The 24297-nt window shown below is 40.2% G+C and overlaps 1 protein-coding gene across 8 annotated transcripts in view; it reads right to left on the bottom strand.

The window, feature by feature from the left end:
• Positions 1-1008: 1008 nt before the first annotated feature.
• The window catches only part of LOC122882886 (helicase ARIP4-like), a 64514-nt gene continuing 41225 nt past the window's right edge, over positions 1009-24297 (bottom strand). For 5 of the 8 annotated variants that reach the window (XM_044210796.1, XM_044210792.1, XM_044210798.1 and 2 more), the window contains 17 exons: positions 23913-24046; positions 22571-22591; positions 16404-16600; positions 15998-16201; positions 15685-15823; positions 15330-15507; positions 14552-14770; positions 11925-12043; positions 11517-11641; positions 10526-10625; positions 10191-10396; positions 9162-9337; positions 7003-7199; positions 6384-6574; positions 6108-6197; positions 5649-5744; positions 1009-5069 (listed from right to left, as the gene is read on the bottom strand). In XM_044210796.1, the coding sequence (XP_044066731.1) occupies positions 3979-5069; positions 5649-5744; positions 6108-6197; positions 6384-6574; positions 7003-7199; positions 9162-9337; positions 10191-10396; positions 10526-10625; positions 11517-11641; positions 11925-12043; positions 14552-14770; positions 15330-15507; positions 15685-15823; positions 15998-16201; positions 16404-16600; positions 22571-22591; positions 23913-24046 (3483 nt within the window). In that variant the 3' untranslated portion in view covers positions 1009-3978. The remainder of the gene's footprint in view (positions 5070-5648; positions 5745-6107; positions 6198-6383; positions 6575-7002; positions 7200-9161; positions 9338-10190; positions 10397-10525; positions 10626-11516; positions 11642-11924; positions 12044-14551; positions 14771-15329; positions 15508-15684; positions 15824-15997; positions 16202-16403; positions 16601-22570; positions 22592-23912; positions 24047-24297) is intronic. The other 3 variants (XM_044210794.1, XM_044210797.1, XM_044210793.1) reach the window with 2 other exon arrangements.

Genomic DNA, 24297 nt, shown 5'->3' with positions numbered 1-24297 from the left:
TGCAGCTTCAAAAACAAGCCCAATGTTAATATTGCATGTTACAGCCTCAATGTAAACATACTGTATTGCAACATATTAAAATGAAACCAGTTGGAGTTTGAAAAGCAAAAACAGATTATACAGCTTTGGTGGTTACTTTTGTATTTTAGAGTGACGCTGACAACTTGTAAAACATTATCGAGTTAAATTGACAGAATATGTGATTGTTACATTACTCACAAAGTGTGATGTAATGTGATTACATCTACTCTGTACAGCCAGAAAATAAAAAGGCTGTAACAATGCTGATTTAAATTTAAAAAGGAAAACTAAGAAGAATCATGTGCTCCACTGACTTCTTTTATCATCTATAAAAAAAGAATAAATCAGAGTAGTCAATATTGTTTGGTAAAAATTAAATGTAAAAATCACCACAGATAATGGCTAGAATAATGCCTGCATTCTAAAATGAAAGGTCTGTTTTAAATTTAATTAGAAACAACCACCTATAAACTACTGTATTGTATTGTGGGAGCAATGTCAAAATTCCTAAGAATGGTGCAATCAGAAAATAAAATTATAAACCTATTAAATCCTAGACCTAGGCCTAAAAAGATAATATTCAAAATAAGTAAATAGCACATAATGGCCAGCCATTGTGCTGTGTGGTTTAGAGAAGTGTGACTTCAAGGTTTAATAACTTTGGTCCAGGATGGACTGCATTTGTTTTATTTTTTCATCTTCCTCCTCTTCCTCCTTCTTCTTCTTCCTCCTCCTCCTCAAAATGCACAGCAGCTATAATTTGTCTTTATATGTCCACATGTATTTATTCTTTTATTTATTCTTCTTTATATTTCGACATTAATTTTCTTATTCTTTTACAGATGTATTCTTTTTTATGGCACTCCTGTGTCTCCATACTCAGTTGCCTGTGTGTATGTGTGTGTGTGAGGGAGTGTGTGAGGGAGTGACAAAGGGGGGTGGGCACTACATCTGCTACTAATATTGATGTAAAGAAATTAGGAAAAGTATTGTTTAGAACATGTTTATTTACAAACTTCCAAAAAAAACAAAAAAAATCTAAAAGTCTAAAAGTAATCCAAGGTCATACACATTATCCATCGATAAACTACACAACAGGCTTTGACTAGAGCAAATCATCAAAGACAGCAGCTTTAATCTTCTCCTCGGCTAAAATGGAATTCAGACAGTCAGCTCGATTTGTAAAAATAAATATGTAAATTCAAGTAGAAAGCTGTGAAATAAAAGAGCAGTCAGTCAGCACAACAAACACTGAGCTGACCACCAAATAGTTGAGGAAATGTGCATGTTTGCTTTCATAGGGATGACACAGATTGGCATTTCTGATGATATGGTAATGAGCAACTGAAAAAAGGAAAGAGAAGCACTTGATTTCATTATTTTCTTTCTTTTCAGCTGATGTGTGGTTGGACTGCCCCAGTTTCTGACCCATTGCTTGTGAATGAGCTTACTCTACTCACTCTACTTAGATTTGTATCCCACTTGTGAACAGGCAGGCTATTCTGATGAAGGAATCTGAGCTCATATAGATAAGAAAACGTTTTTTTAACACAGCTCAGTATCACAGTTAATGTCATTGTATCCCTGATGTCTTTTTTTGGGTTTCTCATAATCAAGAGCTGATTACAGTTATCGTAAATGGGATATGATATATACTTGATCCTTCTTAAAGATTCTATCCTGGCTATTAATGTGCACAGAAACGCACTAATTGTTTGGTCCACATGCAAGAGCGGCACAAGTTCACATGTGCTGGGTCAGATTGCAGGTTGTCACTTTAAAAAACTGAAGCGTTTTCCATCTGTAGTAACAACAATAGTAATATGACCATAAAAATCTTACAAACAAGATAAAGAAAAGCAACAAAGGAAAACAAAAAACATTGTACAAAAATAAAAATACAAATGAATAAATATGCACTATGTCATAAATAAATAAATTTGGTAAATTCAAACATTGTAAAAAGAGGAGAACAAACATGAAACATAAGTAAACTAACAATTGCAGTATGAAGAACACATACATGGAAGAGAAAGAACAGGAACTGCTGAGTCTTTATTTGACTACTTATGTTAAGAGTTTCATTTTCAACAAAAGAGCTGGTGGGTTTTAAAGCTCTTACTGCAGCCATTTTGGAGGAGAAGATTTTCTACACAAGGACAGTGCCGAACATAGATCAGTTTTTGTGATCAGAGGGGATTCATTTGAACAGTAGAATTATGGTTTATGGTTAATCTGGTCACATGATGAAGCCTTCCCAGCTTTCAACCAGCCTACAGACATATACAGATTTGTGTCTCTTTTACAGTGCAGTACAGTGTTACCTGCAAGGTCATACAGAGAGATGAATATGTACTTCTCGACTGTGGCTGTGAGGAAGCTGTAGAGAGAACTGTTGCTGTGGTGGATTTGATTCTGCTCTACATTGTTGACAACATTATTCAGTCTCTTAAACAATCCTCTTAAATGGAGGTTTCTGATGTGCTTGTGCATTTCTCGTTTTTGGCCAGTCTACACTATTTCTCCAAAACAATCAGTTTGGTTTCACAATGACCTCTGTTCACAAAATGAGAAAGAAAAATAAACAGAGTAGTCATAGTCAGAACGAGTTACCAAACAGAGTAACACAAGTTTTTATTTTCTTTTCCTTTTGTACCCCTTAAGAACACAACACACAGATACGAACACAGTAATGACACAAGCGTAACCAAAACTCTGGGTTGCGAGCTTAATTCCTCTGGGGTTGTACAAATACATATATAGGCTTGAGTGAGTGTTTTGCATCGTTTTTCGCTAGGCTACAGTGAGACTGTGGGTGAGATTCAGAGAGCCGTAGTGACAGCCGTCTTTACCGCTCCTCTCTCACAGTTAACATTCAGAAAGATGGAGGAAAAAGGCATTTTCTGTTGGTTGTTTCTCCGCTACAAAGAGAACACCTCACAAGAACAGTTTTTTGTAATTTTTAACCTGATGTTTTTTAGGCAACGATTTTCTTTAAAAAAGTAAAAGATTACATAAATATAAAATACACAAAAAAAGAAAAATCAGTTCGTGCCACATCTGATGCATAAATAGAAGGAGTCTTTTCAAAAAGGCCTGGTTTAAAGGCATTTGATTAAGCATACATTCTTTCGTTAGAGTTTTAAGGTTTCAGTAATTGTCTTTAACCTCATTCTCATTGAGGCTCAAACGCTTCGTCAATAATTAAAGAAGATCCCGTTTTTTTTTTTGTTCTTCAAGAACATAAACATACAATACCCCTGTCCTGGCAGTGAATTATAGAGTTAAATCAAAATGCTTTCTAAAAGTTCTGTTTGATCTTTTTACCATTTCTTTTGCCATTTTAAGAATAATTCAGTTGCAATATTCTACAAGTGACAAACAATACCATTTACTGATATTTAACAAACATTACTACCAGCTAACTTAATTATCAAATCTTTTATAAGCAACACCACCCTACCATCATCTTTTTAATTAGCTGAAAAAAAATAAGTCTTGACATTTAGCAAAGGTGCATGACTATAATCTCTAATGTCAACAGTACAACTAGTGGCCATTTGTGGTAACAACAGGCCCACACTCAGCAGTACTAAGTCCAGTGATTATTTCAATGCCAGTATTGAACAAAAACTTGGAAGCCCAAAGTCCTCTGATTTTCAAGCTTTGTTCTTCCTCAGGTTTCATCCTCTGATATTCAGCATAAAGATTTGTTGCTCTGCGTGCAGTCTGTGTTCAATCCCCATTCAGACTGTTGGGTAGAGGCAGAGACGAACAGAGGAAACACTTTAGCAGGGGCTCAGTTGTCATCACTTTAGTTGCGTTTCCTTTTTTGTCCATTTCCCTAATGGCCTCGGCCACAGGCTCTTTGAAGCATGCATCCTGGCAAATAGGATGTCATCCTATTTTGATCATTATTAAATTGAATCAAACTTGCTCAAACAACCACATCATGTATCACTGCCCCTTCACCTCAATTAAATCATTGTCATCATCTGAACTGCTGGTGCTGCTAACATTCCCACTGTTCACCAGCACCGGGCCCCTGTGGCTCTCAGACCATGCTGAGGGAGAGAAGGAGGAAGGAGAAGATGAGGAGGAAGTGGAGGCGGCAGTGGGAGGGTAGTGGGAGAGAAAGCTAGCTCCGGCTGGACCAGGAGTGGCAGCTGGACCCGGCAGCATCGACCCTGTGTAGAGGCTAGCCAGAGACTGACTGTAAGAGAGAGGGAAGCCTGGCGGGAGCATCCCAGCCATGCCCGCCATGCTGGGGCTCAGCATGAACAGCGGCAGGGCTCCTGGAACCGAACTGGCAGCTTTGACTGATGCAGAAGATGACGATGATGAAGAAGATAAGACAGTAGTAGCAGTGGTTGTCGTCAAGGAGGAGGAGGAGGTGGGGACTGCGCTGGCTCTGCCAAAACTACACAGATCAGGGTACATGTAAGTGGGATCCCCAAGTTGAGTGTGGGGGGGATGGAAGTAAGGCGAGCCTGCCCCCATGAAGAGTGGGTGCCCAAGTGACCCACCCAACATGGTGGGGTTGAGGCCCAGAGAAGGGAGGCCATAGCCCCCAGTGAAGGGGAAGCCTTGTGAGGCCAGAGGGGCTGAGGAGTGCTTTCCTGCAGGGGGCTGCTCACTGGGCCACTCATCCAGGGACGGGGTGGAGGCTTTGCGCTTGGAGCCTGTTCTCAGGTCTTTGGCGGCAGTGGCGTCCATGTTGGGCTTGATTACATTAGTCACAGAGGAATTATGGTGGCTCATATTTCCACTAGCAAAAATGCTCCCACTGCTGCCATTGGTCTGAACCAGTTTGGTGGAAGGCAGGTTGTTCATGTTGCTCTCTGCTGCCCTCTCTGGTTGAGCTCTGGAGCCTGCAGTGCTGCCAGCTCCTGTGCCACCTGTGTAATGCTGCAACTCCCTGATGATCTCTGGGTCATCAGGTGAAAGAGGGCAGGGGGCAGTCTTGGAGGGTACCTGCTGCTTCCTGTCAGGTGACAGGCAACCGTTACTGCCATTGGCTGACACTTCCTCTGGTGGGGTCTGGGAGTCTGAGAAGAAGAAACAAGGGATTAAATATTAGCTTTTGGAAAAGAATTAAACCCTTCACATGGGCTAGGTTTGCATAAATAATGTCAGTAACATCTCTGCTTGACTAAACCAAGGCCTTGCTTTGGCCCTGATCAGAGCGCTTTTTCCAGGTTGCAAAACGCAAGGTGCACCGCCCTGCCTTTTTTACTGAAGCATACAATTTAAACAGAAAGCAGCTTGCTGCATTTTTTTTAACAATTGTTGCTAGGCAACCACTAAATCATCTGTCATTGGCCTAACCATGATTTTGCTGTGAAGTAAACTCACAAATCTGATCCTATTGGACAATGGGGAAAAAACAAAATGACGTTGGGTGCTTTCCTGCACTGAATTGAAGTTTTTTTTTTTCTTCAACATGAGGCGTTCAAAGCGCTTCTGCAAAAATGCAAAGCGCTCCGGGCATCAAAATGCGAGACGCCCAGGACGCATGAGTAGCGCGCAAAACGCTTACTGCCTATATAAAAACTGGAAAAAGACGCCTCTCACTGCCTAATCAGGGCCTTAAAGTGGAGTTCAGTTCTGGTAATAAATCATCTTACCTTTGGGTGGTGCTGTAGTGCTCTCCTCTGCAGTCCTGGCCTTATTAGCTGCTCTGATGGCAAAAATTCGACCATCAGATGTTCTGATGTAAGTCCCTAAAACAGACAAAGGTGAAAGAAATTATCAGTACACACAGAAAGCTTATTCTGACCTGCTTCATTAAGTGAAGCTTAACTGGTTCTTAGAGAAGATGCTTTTGCAGCATTGTGATTGCATATAGGGCTACAACTGATGATTATTTTCAATCAGCCGACTATTATCGCCATTAATTGATGAATTGTTTCATCTGACCAACACTCCAAAACCCAAACATTTTCAGTTTAGTATCATGCATGACGGAAAAAAGGGAACAAATTCGTACATTTGAGAAGCTGGAATGCAGCAAATGTTCCAAAAATGTATTGATATTGTGACTAACACGCAGAAGTTTTCATAGGTATAATAAAGAGGTACTGTACCTTTGGTGCCCCTGATGACGTGGATGCTCTCTCCAGCGGTGATCCTGGCCTGGACATCTGTTGAGTTGTTGGTGCCTGGAATCACTATGTCTGAAAGAGATAGCCAAGATAGAAACAACGATTACTCTTCAGCTAATATCATAGAGTAGATGATTCTGGGGGAAAAAGGATTAATCGAATGAAGATTAAATAAAAATAGCATGAAGATGGAGAACAAAAAACAAACAAAAAAGAAACCATTAAAAAAAAGGTCCATTACATGTACAATTTGCCTACCAGTAGTGGTGACAATCCTTTGTACAAACACCCCAGCTTTTTGTAGGCAGTTGACGGGGAAACCTCCGAGACAGGATCCTGATGAATCGTCACCTTTGGCAGTGCCTGCAGATGCTTGTCGGGGTATTATGGGAACTGGAGTTGACTGGACACTGGCCACTGGCTTCTCTTCAGTACGAGGAGGTGGGCGCCTAAGCAGAAAGTTTATTTTTTAAGTTAGTGACTTGTGTTTAAACCAGATTTAGATGTTAGATACCCTGGCTAATCAGTTCGTTATGAAATCTTTTAAAAAATGTAAGATTTTATTTGAGCACCTGAATTGTTGCTTCATTAGAACCTTGCATCTCCAAGGTGTCAACCAACTATGATAATCAAGCATTATTTTAGCTTTGTGGAAGCTACATTTTTTTAAAACATCACTGAAAGTGAAGTTGCACTGAAATGTAAGATAAATCTGTAAACACAACCTGCATTTGTTATCCTTTTATGTCACTTGTTCCCATTATTCAAGAGTGCTTTGAAAGGCAAAATGATAAATTAACTAAACAAGACTTTCTAAAAAAGATTTCCCATTAATTTGTTAATTTCGATTTTGTCATTGGTGCTGTGAGCTACTGACCAGTTTCTCTGACTGAAGGCGGGGATGTTGGTGAGGCTCTGGTCACTGGCAGGGTAGTAGTGAGCATAGGAAGGGCGGGTGTATGGCACAGAAGCCCTCTTCTCCTCTTGGTAACCCTTCTTTGCTGCTTTCTTCTCAGCTCTGCTCAGCTTCAGCTCCCTGCGGTCTATCAGCAGTGACTCGTGGGGAAACGGTTGCTAGAAAGGAGAAAGGGTGGATAAAAAAATATGTGAGGTAGATGTCATTTACTGACACCACTGCCAGAGAGTCCAGCTCCACCCCCACAATGTCACTGGCCTTACAGATCAGTTTGATGAGTCTGTTAGCGTCCGCTACCTTCAACCTGCTGCCCCAGCATGTGACAGCATACAGGATAGCACTGGCCACCACAGACTCAAAACATCTTCAGCATTGTCCGGCAGATGTTGAAGGACCTCAGCCTCCTCAGAAAATAGAGGCGGCTCTGGCCCTTCCTGTACAGAGCTTGAGTGTTCTTAGCCCAGTCCAGTTTATTGTCCATGTGTACTCCCAGGTACTTGTAATGCTCTACAATGTCCACACTAACCCCCTGGATGGAAACCGGGGTCACTGGTGCCTTGGCCCTCCGTAGATCCACAACCAGCTCCTTAGACTTTGTCGCATTGAGCTGCAGATGGTTCTGCTCACACCATGAGACAAAGTTCCCCTCCACAGCCCTGTACTCAGTCTCATCACCACCACTAATACATCCCACCACAGCAGAGTCATCAGAAAACTTCTGAAGGTGGCAGGTCTCTGTGTGGTGGCTGAAGTCCGTGGTGTAGATGGTGAAGAGGAAGGGAGAGAGGACAGTCCCCTGAGGGGCCCCAGTGTTGCTGACCACGCTGTCTGACACACAGTGCTGCAGGCGCACATGCCGTGGTCTGCCAGTCAGATAGTCCACAATCCAGGACACAAGGGGGGCATCCACCTGCATCGCAGCCATCTTTTCACCCAGCAGGGCTGGCTGGATGGTTTGAAAGCACTGAAGAAGTCAAAAAACATGATCATCACCGTGCTTGCTGGCTTGTCCAGGTGGGTGTGGATGCGGTTCAGCAGGAAGATGATGGCATCCTCAACTCCCAGCCGGGGCTATAGTTCCATATATGACATTTTATATGTAACATGAAATGCGGTGATATTATGTCTTCGCCTACCAGTGCAATATGACTGGATTCACACTAATCACTATAGTCTGTCAACCTACAACGGTTCGTAGATAGCTTATGGAAAGTAATGCACCATTTTTCCTGCATAATCCTACAAATGTCCAGCAACAGGTGTACTGGACCTTCGTTGTCATGTAACAATAAACATGTGGTTAACGTTGTGAAACGGACGTAGTTTGGTTAGGTTTAGGAAAAGATCATGGTTTGGGTTAAAATGAGTAAGTTATGTTAGTAACTCACAGTAAGTCTCGTGAAGTAAAGCACGTGCCTTAACTAACGTAGGTTAGGTAACTTACATACGTAACTTAACTTATGTACGTAACTTAAAATAAGTAAGCATTACTTAAAATAACTCAGCATTCACACAGGACACAAACCCCACTCACCTGGGTGAAAGTCCTGTGTTTTGACCCATCCACCTCCCTACATGGACTTTGAAGCTCTTTAAACTTCCTCATCTGACTTCTTCCTTTGATCCCGTCATAATTACTGGGGCCACTAGAGGTCCCCGTCTAATGATTAATGTAACTTCCTCGTGGCTCCCTATTACGTGGGTTATATACGAATTATAGTGCATTACTTTTCGTAGGTATAACTACGAAAAGTGAACGAGAACAGCCTCCAACCTACAACTGAACAAATTATCAAAATGATTAAACAAATGTGTGTTTTGTGACACGTTGATGTTCAGACCGAATATCACCCAGTTTTCAACTATGAATCAACGTTGAAATCCTGGTTGGTGGACTCAATGGTTTTAGGGAAGGGAAGGGCAATCCAGTCAGAACAGTAACAGGGCAGTGTTGGACATCCAACCCCACCTTTTATCTGACCCTGCCCCATTCCGCATTCCACAACGGTAAACAGTAACCAACAGTAAAGCCTAAAGAAACATTCCCACATGTCCTACTTTTAAACACCTCTAGGAGGCATATAAGGACAGTGTTTTTTTCCTCAGTCTCCTCCACCTACCTTAGTAATCAGGTGAGGATAGAAGTGCATTGCCTTCCTGAGGACGCTCTCCATGCTGTCTTGGGGCTGCAGCTGGACCTCGGAGGGGTCCGGCTCCTCCTCCACGAAGTGAAGAAGAGACTCCACTTCCCTCCTGGTGAAAGTCAGCACAGGGTTCAAGTCATCCACCACCCGGTCTAATAGAGGGAAGGAGAAAGGAAGAAAGAAGAGAGAGAAAGAGGAAGGGTTCATTCCAGTACATTTGGAGAGGGAGGAGGATAAAAGGAAATGATGGAGGCAAAAGAGAGCAAATGTGAAAAACTTGTTTGATTTCTAACAGCTCTCCAAAGCATAAGCGGCCTCAATGCGTTTGTCTCGCCAGTCAAAGCTTACAGCAAACACTTGAGACAGTTTACTCTGTCAGAAAAGAGCCTCTTGGCAGAAGAACTCAAAAACCTGATTAGTTTTGGGGGTTCTGTCTGCTGGGTGTTCACACAGAAGAGCCTGGACTGGGGTTTTCAGTAAGTCTTGTTACTGACAGATGTTGTCAGATGAAGGCAGTGAAATTCACTGTACAGAGAGAGTAACCAATATTTGTATATTTTAGAAGAAATTTACATGGATTGAGCTTAGTGTGTTTTAATACGTTTTATATGGCTTTTATATTGTCCATTCTGATCTGTTTTATATGTGGTTCAGTTCCTATTAGAGTTTTGTCTTTTTTGTTTTCTTTTTTCCCTTCTTCCTTTCCTTAGTTTCTGTGTTGTTTCTCTCAGGACATCAAATATAAAATAGGACAAATGTTGCAAAAATGTACCCAAAATAATTTTATGTACTGAACTGGGAAATGACTGAAATAGGATGATACATAAAATGCTTTTCATTTGTCATCCATCTGTAAGGAATAAGACTATTTTACATTTTAACTTCCACAAAGTGTACCACATCTTTCATGTGAACAACAGGAAATGAAAAAACACCTGCATGTTAGATTAACTCTCTTCTAAAGGGATATTAAAACATAACTCATCAATGCATATTCTGACTCACCTGACATGCCTTGTTTGGAGATCTGGCGGTCGTAGATCTTCTTCTCCAGTGTGAAGTCGCACACCAGCCGGTAGATATGACACGGCTTCCTCTGACCATAGCGGTAGACGCGGCACACTGCCTGGGCATCATGGCACGGGTTCCAGGAAGCGTCGAACACCACCACACGGTTTGCCCCAATCAGGTTTATGCCCAGACAACCTGCCCTGAGGCCCAGAGAGGTCAGCAATTGGTTATGTTTGTTATCGTTACATTTTATGTCCTGACCTCATTATTTTACATCCATTCTATTCCAGTAATATTACTGTTGTGGTGTGTGTGTGTGTGTGTGTCACCTGGTTGACAGCAGGAAGACCCATGCTGAGGTGTTGGACGGATCGTTGAACTGGTTTATCAGTCTCTCTCTCTCTGAGGCTGTTGTACTTCCATCCAGTCCTTCAAGACATCACACAACCAATGGAGAGTTAAAACTGTTTTCAGTTGCTTTGCATGCTGTGATACTTTGGGATATTCAGTTAAAATACAATTTTATCTTATTCTTCTGTATTTTCTCTCAATTTATAGTTTTAATTCTCCTTTATTTACTTGCTCACTCATTAGTATTTACAAAATCAAGGGCAGCGTTATGTAAACTTTATCCCTGTGGGGTTCATTCTCCACCTGCTATATGTAATTTATAGGTAAAATAAAGCAAAAAAAAAAGTGTATAGAGGACCTAAGTCCTTAAACTAGTACTTAAACTCAAATCACTTTTACTTGGTTGACAAAGTGACTTTTTAACAACTTAATCCCCAAGAGATGATGACTGACATGTAATGGATACAGCTCATGTTTTACAAGGCAATTCTTTAAATATCCCTGAAATACACAAACACCAACTCCACAAAAGCTGTGAATTCCTTTCTGTGCCTGTGGATAAACCAATGTCTGGCTGTTATTAAGAAACACCAGCAGGTGGCAGCACTCATTGTTAGTCAATGAGAGGAGTGGTACCACTGCACAACCAAACCACTATAGTCAGAAATACCCTCAAGAAAAACAGTAAAGCATGGTGGACAGAATTTTTTTTGCCCTCTCAATTGAGTTACTAAACTGTAGAGAATATTCAGACCATCTTCCTTTCTTCCACTGAACTACACCTGCCTGTCACCTGCCCCTGTTACACACTCAACCTGTCTCCTCCTTTTCAAGTCTCCTTGCCATATATTCATTGGCCTTAATAGTTTAATAGTTGGTTTATAGGTGGTTTATAGATATTTAACATTTATTGAACCAAATACTGAACAAAGAAAAACATCTTTAAAATCAGAATTGATGATCACTTACTGTAGTAGTTGTGGTTGCGGACCCAGTTCTGGTTAGGTCTGTCTCTGCTGGACGCGTTGGGTGATGGAGGCACTGGTCTCTTAGCCATAAAATCCTCGATCACTGTTAGTGTGGACAAACTCTGACTGCAGGAGGCAGACAAAAGGCAAAATTACAGATTGCCGGAAAATCTTCAGGCATATAAATGTAATACAAAGTAAAATTTAACCAAATCAGAAAATAAAAGCTGAGAAAAAGACAACCCTTGTCCCTTCTCACTTAGCTGCATAAGTAATTTGTTTAGCTGCAATTAGTTTGTTTATTTGTTATATCACATAAGTGTGAAAATACTTGAAAAAGAAAATAATTGATAAAAATCTTAAATTCTCTATTATTCAGTTGAAGCACTCGTGTTGTCTGATCTTATACCTGAAGATGAGGAGTTTGTCTCCCTTTTTGATGCTTTCTTCTATCAGGTGGAACAGCAGCACCATTTTTGCTGAGTTCTCTAAGATGCCAGGCTTGTAGTCACACATGATGTCCTTTGCCTGTCCATGTGAAGAGAGAGACTGTTAGAATTTATTGTACTATTAAACATCACCTTTACATTCATAGCTCAGCTGATTAGATGTTGTCCTTATTTAAAGTTAGACTGACTTAAAAGATGTGAGGTTACATTGCTGGTTTACAAACCTTATAAGCAAGGATAAGTAACAACCAAAGCTGTAAACTTTATTTAAATGCTTAACTTCACACTTGTCAGTGCAACATATATTGTGAGATTTAATTTAAAAGTGTTCTGATAAGAAGAAGAATGAAAGTTAGTTATCTCAAGCCAACAAGTGTAATAAGACTTAGGAACAAAATTAGGGCTCCACACGGCTCTAAATGTCATGATAAGTATTATTAGAGTATTTATTATTAGTAATATTAGACTAATAGTTAGAAATCCTGTACTGTGATGTACTGCAGGCTGTTCTCATTCACTTTTCGTAGTTAGAACTAGTCAGTAATTATAACGGGAGCAAAGGAGGAAGTCAGGTGATGTACTATAAAGAACATTAAAGTCAGCATAGGGAGGTGGACAGAGTGAATTGGTGGGTGAGTGGCTCAAACACATCTTTCACCTAGGAGACCAGGGTTTGTGTTCTTTGACGTTGACTTACTTTAAGTTATATACTTAAGTTATGTAAGTTACGTAACCTATGTAAGTTAAGTCACGTGAATGTGATTACGCCACATGACTTACTGTCATGAAAAACTTTTCCCTTTACTGTCATACATTAAATCAGAGTAAACTTTTTCTGTTTTAGATCAATAAATATTAACATTTTTTGCATTTGTTAAATGTCAGAATCAAGCGAGGGAGAATTTTTATGTATTTTTTATCACTTTCATCAAAGTCAGAAATATACATACACTTCCTTAATATTTGGTAGAATTGCCCCAAAACTGTTTCACTTGGGCCAAACGTTTTTGGTATCCTTCCACAAGCTTTCTACAATAGTTTGCTGGAATTTTGGCCCACTCCTCTTGACAGAACTGGTGTAACTGGGTCAGGTTTGTAGGCCTTCTTGCTCGCCCTCGCCTTTTCAGTGCCGCCCACAAATGTTCTATGGGATGGAGATCAGGGCTTTGTGATGGCCACTCCAATACCTTGACTTTGTTGTCCTTAAGCCACTTTGTAACTAATTTGGAGGTATGCTTGGGGTCATTGTCCATTTGGAAGACCCATTTGCGCCTAAGCTTTAACTTCCTGGCTGATGTCTTCAGATGTTGCTTCAATATATCCACAATTTTCTTTTCTCATGATGCCATCTATTTTGTGAAGTGCACCAGTCCCTTCTGCAGCAAAGTAGCCCCACAACATTATACTACCACCCCCATACTTCACAGTTGGGATGGTGTTCTGAGGCTTCAAAGCTTCGCCCTTTTTCCTCCAAATATATAAATATATAGTTTATCATTATGGCCGAACAGTTAAATTTTTGTTTCGTCAGACCACAGGACATGTCTCCAGAAATTAAGATTTTTGTCCCCATGTGCAGTTGCAAACTGTAATCTGGCTTTTTTATGGTGGTTTCGAAGTAATGGCTTTCTCCTCCCAGAGTAACCGTTCTGCTCATGGTGGCACAGGACTCGTTTTACTGTGGATAATGACACTGTCTTACCAGTTTCAGCCAACATCTTCACAAGGTCTTTAGCTGTTGTCCTGGGGTTGATTCACACATTTCGCACCAAAAAACGTTCCTCTCTGGGACTCAGAATCCGTCTCCTTCCTGAGCGGTGTGATGGTTGTACATTCCTATGTTTTTTATACTTGCGTATTATTGTCTGAACGGATGAATGTGGGACCTTCAGGCATCTGGAAATTGCACCTAAGGATGAGCCACACTTTTGGAGGTCCACAATTTTCCTGATGTCTTGGTTGATTTCTCTTGATTTTCCCATGATGTCAAAGAAAGAGGCTCTGTGTTTGAGGTGTGCCTTTATATGCATCCACAGGTGTGCCACCAATTAACTCAAATGGAATCAATGAACCTATCAGAAGCTTCTTAAGCTCAGAATGGAATCATCTGGAGTTTTCTTTTTGTTTAAAGACACAATAAACTTAGTGTATGTATACTTCTGACTTTGATGAAAGTGATAAAAATAATACATAAAAATTCTCCCTCGCTCGATTCTGACATTTAACAAATGCAAAAAAAAATGTTACTATTTATTGATCTAAAACAGAAAAAGTTTCTCTGATTTAATGTATGACAGTAAAGAAAAAAAAGTTTTGTGTTTTTTTGAGAGAATATGCTGTGTACTGTAAGATGAGTCCAGCTTTCTTTGAACTGGATCATTGTGGATGAATGGATAGTTCATAATTCTATTTGTATTTATCTTCATTATACTGTGCGTGGCAGCATTGAACTAATACCAATATTGGTAGTGTTCTTAAAAAAGTTGCATAGTGCAGCTTTATGTTACAGGAAGCAAAAACAAAAACATTCAATTAGTTCAAAAACTCTTATGTCACAGCTCTTTTGTATCCAAGTCTTTCAACGTACCCATTCGTAAGTGATGACTTGATTGGCTTTCTCCTGCAGTTGGTTGAGACTCAGTCCACCAATGGGGTTAGGATTTTCCAGGGGCTTAGACTTTTGATTAGGTGAAGTTCCACATCGGGTGGGACCTGTGGAAGTGATGTCATCAAGGTCTAAGTCCTGGTCACTCGCCAGGTTTTCCTTCTGTAAGGCCTCGTACAGCACGTCTGAATGGTTCCATATCTGAAGAATAACAGGAATGAATAGCAGCAGAATGAAAATACTTTCTCAAGGTGACAATCACTGGATTTGCAAAGTATGATAAATATATAGATAGTAATTTGTGTAACAGTGCTACAAGGACAGCAGGACCTCTTACAGAGCGAGAAGACATGTAGAAGTCATTTTGATGTTTATCCTCTAAATGCAGATAAAATGCCCCTGATTAATTGTGGGATTTTTAAAATAAAAGGCTTTGGTAACTGCATCTATGATCCATCCACCTCCCTACATGGACTATAATGCTTTAATATACTTCCTCATCTGACTTCCTCCTTTGATCCGCCTAATGATTAATGTAACTTCCTCGTGGCTCCCTATTACGTGGGTTCTATACAAATTATAGTGCATTATTTGTCGTAATTATACCTACGAAAAAAAGTTATACCTATAATTTGGACGTAATTTTACCATTATCTCCAAAACTAGTAGAGTTCCAAATTTTAAAGAAATCAACCATAGATGTGAAATAGGGGTCCTTTTGTATCCAGATAGCGTTCCACACACATGCCCTCCTCCTCACCTTGCAGCAGACGCAGAAAGCCTTCAGTGGGTTGAGGCTGAGCCAGCCAGTGTTTCCTGCCTCTCTGAAGCGGTTCATGAACTCTGTGTAGAGCGCCCTCTGGAGGGGAGACAGACGCACCAGGATCACATGTTCCTCTTTAGGGGGCAGCTGGTCCTTCAGGACGTCATGACCTCGTCTGGAATAAAGACAAGTTACAGTCAATATTTGTAAAGTGTTACTAAAAATTATGAATAGGTGGGAAAAATGTCTCATGGTTTGACCAGTAGAACCTTTGTATTCTCTATTAAATGTTTAAAGGTCAAGATTTGTTTTCTGGACAGTAGTTGTGTGTTTATGAAGGCAGCTGTCTCACCTCTGCACGAAGCCCTCCAGCAGGCTGTGCAGGACGTGGCTCCTGTACCTCATCAGCTGGATGTCCTGAGGTGTGCTGTCCACACACTGCCCGTTCAGAATGGGACGCTCAAACATGTTACTGAACTCCTGGCGCGTACCTGAAATACGTCAGGATGTAAAAACTGTAGTTAGAAGATTGATAGGAAAACAGCCAAACAACAACCAAATCAGTCTTTTGATCTTAAAAAAGACCTGTCAATATCTTCATGCTAATCCCTGAGAGTGACTAGAAAAAACATCAACTGAAAAAAAATGCAGATTTTCTCCCATACCTAGGAAGTTGGGTCGGACAAAGTCGACCATGCACCAGTACTCAATCAAGTTGTTTTGGAGCGGATAGCCGGTCAGCACCAGGCGTCGTCGGGTTCGGATGTTCTTCAGAGCCTGCGACGTGCTGGCATGGCAGTTCTTGATGCGATGGCCTTCGTCACAGATCACCACGTCTGGACCAGGCCGGGCTAAGGCTCTCTCTATACCTGGAGGAGGAGGACAGGAAAAATATATTCAATGATATTCTACACTACTTTAAAAAGTAGCATATATTAAACTTTTTGCTCATATTTCCCATCAATTTTCTACTCCTCTTTGTTCCCTCCCTCCTTTGTTCATCCTTCCCGTTTCCTCCCCTCCATTCTCTATCTTTCTTCTTTTCTCCCCCCTCTCCTTCATCTTTCCCACCTTTGAGCAGTTTCTGCTGCCTGTCTTCTTCATCCAGGTCAATGACAACAGGTCCCGTTGTTTTCTTGCTCTTCTTCTTCCTTCCAGCCACAAAGCTCTTCTTCAGTGACAGGAGGCGGTACATCTCATAGCCCATCAGCAGCACCCCTCCTTCTCGTGCCCAGTCCTCCACCACCTTGGCCCTGGTCGTTGTGTTCCTGGGTAACGTAAGAAAATATAAGTAAAGTTACTGCTTGTGTTTCTCAAAACTGAGATCACAATTAATTTCCTGTCACAGAGAGGATTTTACTTATTTTTAGGGGTTCCAGCCCAGAAGGGGCTTGTGTATCATTGTACTGTGTTTGTTCACCTGGATCTCACCTGCTCTTCTGGTTATTGGACTTCTGCGTGTTTTTTGGACTTGGGATTGCTGGCCTGCTTCTTACGGATTGTTGCCTGTGTTTATGGACTGTGATTCCCTGCTTTTGCTCTCTGCCTGCCAGACGTCCATGTAAGCCGTTTGTCCTATTAAATCATTGAACTGTACCTGCTCTGCCTCGGTGTCTGTATTTTGGGTCAAAAAACCTTGTGTTTCTCCTGCTACCTGCTTGACAAACTGCAACAGTGAGTCCGAGCTGCACAAATTTTGATGCTCCAAAAAATGCACAGGTTATAAAGGAACAACTTCCTTTAGGTTGCAGTAAAACAGGAAGGGATGTCGTATCTCCCAAATGGTTAATGATTAACACGAAACTTGGGCCAGTACTTTCCCACACCGCTCTGAGGTTCTGTGCAGAATATGGTGCCAGTTGGCCACTAGGTGGCGCTACAAATGGGTCAGTTGTTGCATAAAATTAAGTAATGATTGATTAGTGGGTGTGGCTTTACAACAAATGTAAATTTCTAGACATTTCACATTTCAATCTTCAAAAATCCACCGTATGTCCTACAGAGTTGAATTTTTTTCAGCTATAACAGAAACATTGCCCAAGGGAGAAAAATCAGCACACTATTTAATTTGCAGTAGTCTGCCATGGATATAGACCTAAAGTTTGTGATTAACCATGGAAATTAGATTTATTACCAATATTTGTAGCTCTTTCGAACTGGCTCTTAATGTATTTACTTTTTCCTCCCTTAGAGATTGATATGCAATAAAGCATTATTACCAATCGCATATAGGCACTGTTGACATATTTTGTAAAACACCTGTGCCTGTAGCTCATTTAATGAGCGCATAATAGATAATGCTTCTGATTGATTCATTTTCTGCATTTGAAATTCAACTGACACTTCCCTCCTTTCTAGTGGTTGTAAATCTGGAATTTCTTCTTTTTCATTAGGACACATCCCTGTTAATATTAATTTCTTCTAAACATTCTAATCGCTCCAATTCTGCTTCAGGACAAAGAGCCGCCCATGTTTTCCAATCTCTGTGCTGATCTCCACCTGCGACTTGCATCGCGCTTGTGGGACTGGAGGTCTGAATTGCACTGCCTCCGTGGGCCGCATGATGCGACTTGCACCAGAGGCTTGGACCCCGTTAATACCTGCTTGCAGGTCTAGTTATTTTTATTTTTCCGTTAGTAAAAGTGATACTGCAGCCTACACTGTAAAAGTTATGCAAGTGAAATTCACAGGGGAGGTATAGCCAGGTGCACATACCTCAGACACCAAAAATGACATATGTCCACCAGCAGGTAGCACTATAATCAAGGTAAACGCATTTTGGCCAGTAACTCCTACATAGTACGTCGCACATTCAAAAACCTCACTTGCACGCGTTCCCTAAATTGAGCTGCATCTTGTGATATAGGCCACGCCCATTTCCGTCTATATATTTTTTTTGCAAAATCACAAAATATGCAAAACCTAGCTCTTCCTAGGCCATGAGTCCAATCTGCACGAAATTTTGCACGTGGAATCTGTGGTCAAAAGTTATTAAAAGAATGTTTATACTCCAAAAAATGTACAAGTTATAAAGAAACAACTTCCTGTAGGTTGCAGTAAAACAGGAAGTTATGTCATATCTCTGCATAGGTTTGTCCGATTAACACATAATTTGGGCCAGTACTTTCCCATGCCTGAGTAAGGCTCAGTGCAAAATGTAGCGCCAATCAGCCACTAGGTGGTGGTACAAATGCGAAAACTTTATATTTCATAATCGGCTCCATGGATTCATACGAAATTCGGTATGAACGATCTAGGGTCATGACTCAGTTGATTCAGTAAATTTCTACACGTTTCACATTCCAAACGTCAAAATACCGGCAATGGGCAGGTTCAAACCTTTTTTCACTCAACGGAAGGAAGCAGCTCGATTGGCCAAAATTAAAGCAGCAGGCAGCAATAAGCAAAGTCACTTCAGCTTGCTTAATTCTGTTTGAAAGAAGGAGTGAGACCAATCACACACTTGTTCCATCATCACAAAGCCTGCAGTGTTTCAATCATTGCAGACTCAAAGTTCAGCCATTCATCCCCTTTTTATCTGATTTGAACAAAACATGTTGGAGGAGATAGTGCTGGATGTCTCCAGTGAGTTTATAATCTTGCTAATTTATAATAGAATAGTATATCTCAGTCTCAGCAATGCTGTATAAAATTTTTGGTGTCGATAGAGTCAAAATTCAAAATGTTCTATTCATTTCCTGTTTTTTACAGCGCCATATGGCCATTTGGGCTCAAATTTCTGTGGAAGCATTTGCACATCATTTCCAGTTATTGGGCCAGGTTTTGTGTTTCTAACTCGATCCAGCTCACAGCAATTTGAGCCGCAGCATAAGACATAATAATAACAAACCAGCACAAACTCATTAGGGTTCTACCGCTTCAATATCTGAACATTAAATATAGCTGCAAGTGGTAATTCAGGGATTCAAGCCAACACAGACCAAAGGTTGCCCCCTAGTGGAAGGTTTGAAGAAAACTTTCCAGGGATGTTTGAGGTACTTATATGGACATATACGTTTTGTGATGATTTTACAAACAATTTCTGATTTATAGTCTGATTTATAGTATTTGCGTTATGCCACGCCCATTTTTTGCAGTTGTAGCGCCCCCTAGTGGTCGATTGAACGACACTTTCAGGGTATGTTTCAGGTACTTATATGGACATATCCTGTAAGTTTTGTGGTGATTGGCCCAATGGTTGTTGAATTTGGTCTATTTATGTGCTGAGCCATGCCCCTTTCATTTGTCAATATCTTGAAAACTAAATAAGATATCAACAAGCCTTATGCAACTTTTGAAAAGCTTGGTCCAGTGAAGAGCCACCAAAAATTTGGTAGCAATCAGACCTAGGATGGAGGAAGAGGATGTCAAAAATGTGCACTTCAAAATAATTCAAAATGGCGGGAAATCTAGTTTAGCATACTTATATGGTCCAAGAGGCTTTTTTGTTGAGAACATTGAGCTGGATGTGTCTGAGAAATTACAAGTCAATCAGTTAATGTGAGAGGGGCGTGGCCTATTCAAACTTTCATTTTTTGGCCTTAATTACAGCGCCACCATGTGGCCAATTGGGCTCATATTTCTGGGGAAGCATTTGCACATAATTTCCAGTCATTGGGCCAAGTTTAATTTCTTTAGCTTGCTCCACCTCATGGCAAATTGAGAAAAGTAGATAACAGACACAAAAACAATCGCAAATATAACCGCAAGCGACAATTTGTGGGTGGAAAATCTGGTTAGGCGGACTTTAGTGGACCAAGAGGCTTTTTCTAGAGCACATTGAGCTGGACTTGTGTGAGAAATTTCAAGTCATTCTCACCTTTGGTGTGAGGGGTGTGACTTGTTCAAAATTTGGGCATTTTTGGGCATTAATTACAGCGCCACCATGTGGCTTATATTTCTGTGGAAGCACATACACATCATTTGTTTCTAGCTCATTCCAGCTTACGGCAATGTGAGCCGCGACATAAGACAAATAATAATAATAAACCAACACAAACTCAATAAATGTGATGTGTGATTTTTTCAGAATTTTTTGTTTTTTTTTAGCATTTTATGTTTAAACTGACAAAATACCTCAGTCTTGCACACGTGATATCATTGCCTCAACTTGTGAGAAGGTGTGTGGAATTAACATCTCCCCAGTGGTGCAGTAACTAAATCAGCACTTCTGGGAATACAAAGATCCAGGGTTCAAATGCTCAGGCTTGCAGGTCATGCCAACAATGTGGCAATTCATGTATGATGTGTTTTTTCAAGTGCTCTTTATTAATGACGAGTCCTGCAATCTTTAATATTATTGTTTAATATTTAGATTGATTTTTAAATTCATTTTTAAAAATAGTCACCTTTTGCTCTCCACTAACAGTGTATCTGAATAGCCAAGTGGTTTCAGCTCTCACCAGTTTGGTACCCCTCTCAGATCCAGTGGTTGGGGTATCGAACCCAGCAGCTGGCAATATGTTGTTAATCAAACTTACACTCTCTTACTTCAAACACACAGTGTACATCCTCATGTTCTGGAAAACCTCCTGCCACTAGTAATGCTCAAATTTCTGACCTAACATATTAATTTTAGTACATTTTTAATACATTTCTTCTCAACAAAATGTTAATTTGCGCTTTGTCTGTCAGAGATCCTCTGCTGGCTCTGTGCTCTGGTGTTCAGCTTTCCCTATTAGATAGCAAGGTTCTTGGTTCGATACCACCTCAGGGCAGTCTTCCATATTTTATTACAATTAAAGTAGTTATATAGTGTATGTTTATCATGTACCATCATTCAATTAAATTCCCTCACTCTTTAATATTATTACTTAGCATTTAGTTTGATATGCATTTAAAAAAATAGTCATCTTATGCTGTCTGCTAACAGTGTGTCTTAATTGTAAAGTGGATTAAGTTATTGCCACGTGTTCCCCTGTCACATTCCAAGGATGTGAGTTTGAATCCTGCTAATGCCATGGTAGCCAAATTTAGTAAAGTTGTATAGATGGTAAGTCTGTAATATTTGATATAATTTTACCTGTAGGTAGCACTACAGGTAGGATTCGAAAAATTGCTGCTGGAGCAGCAGCTTGCAGCAGCAGCAGCGGAAGTAGGCAGGCCTTACAGCTCTCATACGCAATTTCTCCAGAAATTGTACATTCTAGTTGTTCTTCAAATATTCTTCATGAGATTTTTTTAGTACTTTTCTTTATTCTAACATGTTTCAGTGATTTTATGGGTTGTACTGGCCCCAGGCCATCGGTTATGTCGGACCCTGGCCCACTTCTAAATCCCCTCTGATTCACATCTTTGTTATAATGTTACATTGTTTGAGGGAACTATAACATTAGGTAACTGGACACAACCGTCACTTATGCTAACGTAGCTCCTCAGGGACTGAAACTGTTATTTTTCTAATTTTGATAGTCTAACCAGTGGCAACACATTAGTTAAGGTTTTAAGGACTATGACTGTCTGTAGTTGTTGTTTATTGTGTTTAAATATGCAGAACTGTAATTTTATGGGTTATTGTTGTTCGGACGAACTGCCAACCATACCATGTGATACCAACGTCGTTATACTATTGGCTCACAAGCCTTGTTAAAAGCAGGAACCAAACTTCAGACATCTCACATATAGATAAACAAAACATTAATTTTGGACCTGTCAAAATTTTTTAAATGATTAATTCACAATCATATTTTTTTTTTAAGAAAAGCGATATTTTTATTCTGCACCTTTCTAAAAGCTCTGTTGATGTATTATTTTTTAAAAAAGTGTCTACATAAAAATGTTATCAATATAACCTTTAAGCAGAATTAGTGATTTTGCTCGACTTTGTGAAGCCTAAAACCCACTCATTGCTGCTCGCAGCTTTAGTTTTGAGCGATTGAGCTGCTTCCTTCTGTTGAGCGAAAAAGGGTGTGAACCCGAGAATCCGCCAATCGGCCACATGGTGGCGCTGTAATTAAGTCACAATAATGCAATGTTGAACAGGCCATGCCCCTCACACCGTAAGTCTGAATTTCTCACACACATCCAGCTTGTGTGCTCTGCATCTCCTAAACCATACTGTAGGTATGATTGCTACCAAGTTTTCGGTGGACCATCATTGGACAAAGTTTATCAAAAGTTGAATAAAGCTTGTTGATATATTGTTCATTTTTCAAGATATTGACCAATGAACTTCAAAAGGGGTGTGGTACAGCACGTAAATAGACAACAACTGTTGGGCCAATCATCACAAAACTTACCAGACATGTCCACATATGTACCTGAAACAAATAGAAAAGTTTTATTTGTGAAAATGCCAAAAAGGGAGATTTCTCTGCTTTTTTCACATCTAGGCCACATTTGACCAGGTCCAGATCAAAAGCTTTAAACTTCTAACAGTCTGTGTTGACTTGAACCCCGGAATTGCCATTTGCACATATTTTACTTTTTGTTTTACTTTACTCGGAATCTCTGAAATAGTCTGCTCCATTTGCACAGAAAGAACAACACCCTCTCCCTCCCTGTGGTGGGAAACAATCCCACTTTGCGCAAGCAAGCAAACAATACAGAAAGTTGTATAAAGGCATTGCAAAGTAAAAGTAACTCAAATTTTACAAAAAAAAAAATACCCACAACACATTTATTACAATGTAATAAACCAACCCAGTGGCACACAATGTCAAATGCAATGTTGGAGCTGTTTGCGCTCCCAGTGATGGGCTAAAATGTGATTTGTAGCACCTTGAAGTGGAACTACAAGAATGAAGTCTGAAATATTTGAATAAAACCAAAACAGATGAGAGAGACGGAAGAAAAAAAAAAGTAATAACTGCTCAGATCATCTTGTATGAAAGAGAGAAAACAAGAATGAATGGCATTGTAATCCATCACTCTAATTGTAATAAATTACAGATTAACAAAATGAATAACAATCATTTCAGAGTAGTGCTTGAACAGCTGCTTGAAATGCTTGTTAATTTTGTTACGTTACGCGTTACGCTGGTAAGATTTTTTAACTGACCAAAGAGAGAGACAGAAAGAGGTTACTGTGACACTTTCAAACAAGGCTGTATTGGAATGGAAATGCACACTCATCATGCAGCATTCCTTTCTTCCTCCTTAATCCCAAACACACACATCCATGCAAGAGTCATAAAATCTTTCCAGCAGAAGCAGTTGTCGAGAAAGATGATGATTGAGAGATGGGACGAGCCAGATGGGGATCAAGTGCAGAGCCAGGTTAGAATGTCAGTGCCGTCCTTTTTAAAAAACACAGAGAAGGAAAGTCTCTTCACTGCTTTGCATGAATGTTACTGTATCCAGCCTCCTGAGATGGCTTTTAAATTTACCAATGACCCTGCTGCATGTGTGTGTGTTTGTCTGAGGAAGATAGACCATGCCATGCAGCATTTAAAAAGTATTTTATTCACTTCATGTTTTTTAAGAAATAAATAAAGTTATTCTTTATCGACTCTTAAGAACCGTAATACATGTTTCTCTTGAGTTGACTGTGTTCAATTTTCCAACATATAAACAAAGGAGGTGGTTGGGTGAAAGGATCCAGGCTTTACACAGGAAGCACTAACTGTTGCTATTACTCACTTGTGTTCGTCGTTGAGGATGTGAACCTTAAAGGTACGAGGCATCACCAGTCCTGGGTTGGTATCTGGAGGTAACGCCTCCAGGGGTGGGACCCACATGTTGAACTCTGACAACCAGTTCTGCAACGTGTTCACCTGGGATGTAATTAATAGATAAATAATCATTAAATTTTACATTTAAATATTTTTGTTTTGTTTTAAGCAACTGATCAAACTAAGTAAATTACTTTAAGACATCTTTTTGGGCTGCAGTATCTTCTGATGGGCATTTTTTTCTATTTCTGACAATTTCTAGGCAACTTCTTGTATTAACTAATTAACAAAATATTTATTCACCCATTTATTACCTTAAATGTAAGGCTTGTATGCAAGATGGCAAGCATATG

The sequence above is a fragment of the Siniperca chuatsi genome, linkage group LG10 (genome assembly GCF_020085105.1).
Source record: "Siniperca chuatsi isolate FFG_IHB_CAS linkage group LG10, ASM2008510v1, whole genome shotgun sequence".
In the NCBI taxonomy this organism is placed as follows: domain Eukaryota; kingdom Metazoa; phylum Chordata; class Actinopteri; order Centrarchiformes; family Sinipercidae; genus Siniperca; species Siniperca chuatsi.
This window is presented reverse-complemented; position numbering and strand designations above follow the sequence as displayed.